Source organism: Dipodomys ordii, unplaced genomic scaffold, assembly GCF_000151885.1.
Source record: "Dipodomys ordii isolate 6190 unplaced genomic scaffold, Dord_2.0 Scaffold141, whole genome shotgun sequence".
Taxonomy (NCBI): domain Eukaryota; kingdom Metazoa; phylum Chordata; class Mammalia; order Rodentia; family Heteromyidae; genus Dipodomys; species Dipodomys ordii.
Genome location: NW_012267357.1, coordinates 2,522,043 through 2,528,042, shown reverse-complemented (window position 1 = coordinate 2,528,042; position 6,000 = coordinate 2,522,043). Strand labels below are relative to the sequence as shown.

The 6,000-nt window shown below is 37.7% G+C and overlaps 1 protein-coding gene across 1 annotated transcript in view; it reads left to right on the top strand.

Annotated features, from left to right (window-relative positions):
• The window catches only part of Mapk1 (mitogen-activated protein kinase 1), a 91,100-nt gene that overhangs the window by 46,724 nt on the left and 38,376 nt on the right, over nucleotides 1-6,000 (top strand). The window contains exons 2-3 of the mRNA XM_013031566.1: nucleotides 2,019-2,201; nucleotides 3,930-4,119. Coding sequence (XP_012887020.1) covers nucleotides 2,019-2,201; nucleotides 3,930-4,119 — 373 coding nt within the window. The remainder of the gene's footprint in view (nucleotides 1-2,018; nucleotides 2,202-3,929; nucleotides 4,120-6,000) is intronic.

Genomic DNA, 6,000 nt, shown 5'->3' with positions numbered 1-6,000 from the left:
GCTGAGGAATCAAACCCAGGGCCTCATGCATGCAAGGCAAGCGCTCTACCACTTAGCCACCTTCCCAGCCCCAGTTTATGCTGTTTTTGGTGAAAAGTGTGATCTTTTGTGATTAAGATAATGAAACTTTTTTATTTCCAAAAGTATTTATTTACATTATTATACCTGACTATCTGAAGATCATTTATTTGGCCCTTAATGCAGCAAGCCAAAGCAAAGTAATGTTTTTAAGTAGCAATTCTTTAATTAAGGGAATGTATTTCATTTCAAAGAATTGAGGGACAATGAAATATGTTAATGTCATTATAAACTAATTGAAGCTAAATCAGAATCTTCTGGAGTATAGTCTTGGGATAGAGTCAGACAATCGAATCAGTAAATCTTTTTTAACTTTTTTTATTAAGATTTTTATTAGCAAACATTATTTGTACAAGGAGAGTTATTGTGACATTTCCCCATAAACATACAATTTACCCCATCCACTTCACTCTTCCCTATCTCCCATATTTCTTCTTAAAATAGTTTTCATAGGTTTTATTGTTTTGTTTTCATATATGTGTATTTTTAAAGTACATCAACCATATTTATCCTCATTTACCCTCCCTTTCTCACTGATATCTACTCAGTGACCATCTGTTTTACTTTTCCGTCATATGTTTTTTAGTTTATATTATTCCAAAGGATTTCACCCTGTTGTATCTGTAGGTTGATAAATATTATTATAGAAGCACAGACTATCTAGCAACAAAGTCTTTGATGCCTGTCAGTGTTATTTCATTGCTTTGGTCAATGGACAAGATGTTGAAGTTTGTTAATAGGCTCACGCCTGTAGTTCTAGCTACTCAGGAGGCTGAGATTTGAGGATCACGGTTCAAAGCCAGACCGGGCAGGAAAGTCCGTGAAACTCTTATCTCCAATAAACCACTCGAAAACCACAAGTGGCACTGTGGCTCAGGCAGTAGTGTGCCTGCCTTGAGCTGAAGAGCACAGGGACAGTGCCCAAGCCCAGAGTTCAAGCCCCACGACCGACCAAAAAACAAAAAAAATGCTTCCACAGAAAAATTTTCAATAGTCTGTTGGTCAATAATAGTATAATAACCCAAGGTTTAAATTCATCATAAAATTGTAGATACAGTTTCTTTTTTCATGCTGCTTAGAATTAGATTGTCAGACCTCAAAGAAAACTTACAAAGAACTGGGCCCTATGCGAAGACAATGAAGTTATTTTTGGAAACTTCTTAAGGTATTGCTATAAACTATCCCAACATCATGGTTCAGTTCCTTGAGAACAACAAAATAATCATATCATTTTGTACAAAGTTGAGAGCTGGAAATGTGAAGAGAGAAAATAAAATTGATAGAAGCAATAAATGCATCCTTTTGGTCTGCTTTTGTTAGGAAGATCTAGTTGATAGTCATTTGAGTCTTTTTACTGAACCAAAGAAATCTAACATTGACAGTTGTTTTAGAGGCAGAAATCATTGCTCTCAACAGAATGCAGTTGCTGTTTAAGATAATGAAAAAAATGCTAGGGCATGGATGTGTGGCTTAGCAGTAGAGTGCTTGCCTAGCATTTGTGAAGCCCTTGGGTTCAATTCCTCAGTACCATATAAACAGAAAAAGCCAGAAGTGCTGCTGTGGATCCAGTGATAGAGTGCTAGCCTTGAGCAAAAGAAGCTCAGGGACAGTGCTTAGGCCCTGAGTTCAAGCCTCAGGACTGGCAAAAAAAAAAAAAAAAAAGCTATTTTTGTGTATCTGGTATAAATCCATTCTGGATTTGTCAAAATGGGCATCCGCCTAATTGTCAGGGCAGGGCCCCTTCTGTTTGAAGTTCAGTACCTGCTATCTGTGTCAGCTACTTTTCACCCTTTTTTGTAGATAACATACCTGCTGCTTTCACAGAAGTATTTATACACTGTAAAATTTTTAATATTTTACCAATTTGTATACTTTCTGCCAAGATATTCTATGAGCTATTTTTAATGCTGTCTCCCTCTTTCTCTCCATTTTTCTTTCAGCTCTGCTTATGATAATCTCAACAAAGTTCGAGTAGCTATCAAGAAAATCAGCCCTTTTGAGCACCAGACCTACTGCCAGAGAACCCTGAGGGAGATAAAAATCTTACTGCGCTTCAGACATGAGAACATCATTGGAATCAATGATATTATTCGAGCACCAACCATCGAGCAAATGAAAGATGTGTATCCCTTTTCTGGAAATTAGTTCCATTAGTTCCATATAGCTTTGAAATTTCCTTGACTTATCAAAGTAAAGGAAAAGTATATGAAGTATATTTGAGATTATAACTGCTTGCCACTTAAAGTAGCACTGAAATTTTTTTCTGATTCATTTTATTAGTTTTTAGTAAATAAATTTAGTATCTTTTAGGTAAGGCCAATATTTTCTCTATATCTGTAAACATTTTCTTTCAAAAATGTGTTGTCCCTTCAACCGATTTGTTACAATGAAAGGGAAAGCAGAGAGTACTTGAATAAAGTGGGTGCCTTAGATATATGTATTGTCTAGTCAGAACCATCCAGATGTTAGATACTGTCATAACTCTTTAATGTTGCACTGGGCCAAAATTATGTGAGTAATTGGCCAGCATTAAAAACCTAGACAAGGAGGTCTAGAAAATGGTGTTTGTTAAAGATAAAGGAGGCTTTGAACATAGTGAAGAGGGTCTGTCAAAGAGAGCAAGTTGTCCTTTAGGCTAACACAGAATTCACATACCAGTTTGTCCAATTTGTAATCCATCCCTTAGGGGAACAGCAGCTCACTATCTGTAGGCATCCCTTTGCATTTTTAAACAGCTCTCTGGTAATAAGTTATAGTGATATTTTAAGTGTTGGTCTTGGTTTACCTTCCCCATAAAAAGAAGCCTCAAACTGGGTACCTGTGCCTGTGCTTGTGGCTAATGGATGTAATCCTAGCTACTCATGAGGCTGAGATTTGAGGATTGTGATTCAAAGCCAGACCAGTCAGGAAAGTTTCATGATACCCTTATTTCCAATTAACCATCAAAAAGCCGGAAGTAGAGCTGTGGCTCAAGTGGTCGAGCATTAGCCTGAGCAAAAAAAAAAGCTCAGGAATAGCTAGTACCCAGGCCCTAAGTTCAGACCCCAGGATGGGCAGGAGCAACAGCAACAACAACAAAAGCCTCTTAGACAACAGGTGTATAAGTCCTGTGTCTTGTGCCAAATCTTATCTTGCATGTATCTGTAGGAAACAGTACATCACCTTTATTAACAATTAAAAAATTTAAGAAATGTAAAAATATCACTAATGAAATATCATAGTGAAATTAAAAACAAAAGACTTTTGTTCAGTGTTAGATGCTTAGGTACATGGTGAGGCAAGAAAGCAGGAAGAACACAAACCAGTACAGACAACGTCTTAGCATGATTTTTTCTTGTTCTTACTTTCATAGGACTTTAACAGTAATCAAAGAGTCATGAAAATAGACTAAAGGTTGGGTTTGTAGCAGAGTGTTTCTAGGCCTGTATTACCAAAAGCTTTATGGTTGGTTACTAAGGAGATAGTTGTGACATTATAGATTGGACCAAAGAGATAAGGGAACATATAACCTTGCCAGTTACCACCCACCCTAAGATTTAGAGAAGATTTATTAATGGTGGACGGCTTAGAGAACAAGGAAGTCAAGATTTACCCTGCCGATATTTCTGTCTCAAATCTTAGTCTATCCTCATAAGCAACCACATCAAGCAGATACAATGACTGTTGTCTTAAAGGACCTAAACAATGAGTTAACTACTTTAGATTCCTTCCATTTACTTTTTCAGTTTGTTTCCCTTAAAGGCCTCATGGTACATATAATAACTGGCTATTTGGAGAGGGTAAATTGTGTCTGTAACACTTGGCTAACCATGATCAGTTATCTCGTATTTTACCTTAACTTTTCCAAACAGATATATAGTACAGGACCTCATGGAAACAGATCTTTACAAGCTCTTGAAGACACAACACCTCAGCAATGACCACATCTGCTATTTTCTTTACCAGATTCTTAGAGGGTTAAAATACATCCATTCAGCTAATGTTCTGCACCGTGACCTCAAGCCTTCCAATCTGCTGCTCAATACCACCTGTGATCTCAAGGTCAGCCAGATTATTTAATTCTCATGGTATAGTATATTGAGGGGGAAAAAACAATGTACTGAGACACAGTTATTTTTATCATTATTCATATTTTAAATTATACCACAAACATGTGTGTCTTTGCTTTTCATGCTCATGTGTCATTACGAGGACTTGAACTCAGGGCACTTCCCCTTAGATTTTTCACTCAAGGATAGCACTCTACCACTTAAGCCACAGCTCTACTTCTGGATTTTTGATGGTTAATTGGAGAGAAGAGTCTCACAGTCTTTCCTGTCCAGGCTGGCTTTGAACTGTAATCTCAGATGTCAGCTTCCTGAGTAGCTAAGAATATGGACTTGAGCCATTGGCACCTGGCTATGAAAATATTTTTATGGCAGAAATGCAAATACAGAATGCTAATTCTTTTTTCCCTTCTATGCCATTCTTCCTCTCCTAGTTATGTGCACACTTTCATATTTTATATGAACAGATAGGTCATATGCATCTGTATGCAATAAGTGTTTTTTGGTGGTACTGGGGCCTGCTAGGCAGATATTCTGCTAGAGCCACACCCCCAGCCCAAGTATAAGTCGCTTCTTTAATTGGTGATCATTTTCCTTCAATAAGTTTTATACAAGAGACTCAGAAAACAACCATTCTGCCTTTAATTCCTAATAAGGAATTTCATAAGGAAGAAATTCAGATCTTTTACAGTCCTTAGAGTTTTCCTAAAGAGGTATAGCATCTGTTTTTATTTTAACAGATGGCACAGCTGAATAAGAAGGAAGATCTATAGATATCTTAGCTACAATGATGCTAATAAAAAATTCACATCAATTCAAGACCAAAAAGTAGAAAGACATGCAAGACTCCATTTCAGTCAGTGGCTGGGTGCTGTAGCATTGTACCCTTGTTATCTCAGGCCAAGGTGGAAGCACAGTGTCAGGCTGCAGTGACCTACACCTGGCATCTCAAAGAAGTACACATAGACAGATTATACTTCAGACCAATTCTGGGAAAGAGACCCTCTCTGGAAAATTATCAATGCAAAAAGAGGCTGGTTGAGTGGTTCAAGTGGTAGAGTGCCTGTTTAGCATGCATGATGCCTTGAGTTTAAACCCCAGTATTACCAAAGGGAAAAATACGTAAATATATAGGAATAATTGTTTTTTAAAAAAATTTTCAATCCAATAGACATTGATTGTGTGAGGTTCTGTTAGGTATACTATGCCAGGAAAATGAGTATATACCCCTCAAATAAAAAAACTGACAGATGGGCTGGGAAGGTGGCTCAGTGGTAGAGCACTTGCCTTGCATGCTCGAGGCCCTGGGTTTGATTCCTCAGCACCACATAAGTAAAAAGCCGGAAGTGGCGCTGTGACTCAAGTGGTAGAGCGCTAGCCTTGAGCTGAAGAGCTGAGGGACAGCGCCCAGGCCCAGAGTTCAGGCCCCACAACCGGACCCAAAAAAAAAACAAAACAAAAAAAAAAAACTGACAGATGAGAAATCTGATAAGACAGTAGATTATTGTACTAGTATGTGCTATAATTGAAATGCAGGAGAGAATGATATAAAAATGCAAAGGAGAGAAGTGACCCAGTTGTGGCTACTACTGTGAGAGGCAACAGGAAGAAGATAACATCTAAGTATGAAACAAGCACTCATTCACAAAACACTGTGTCCTCCTCTTATCCCAGCTTTGGATAAATCTTAGAGAATCATTGACATTAGCTTGAAAGGTTGGTTGAAAGTAAGGTCATGGACAGCCATCTATCAGTCTAAAGTTTGATCAGTTTGTTGTGTGAAAACGAGATTTCACTATGTAGCTCAGACTGGACTCAAATTTGTGTGAAAACAAGATTTCACTATGTAGCTCAGACTGGACTCAAACTTGTTATC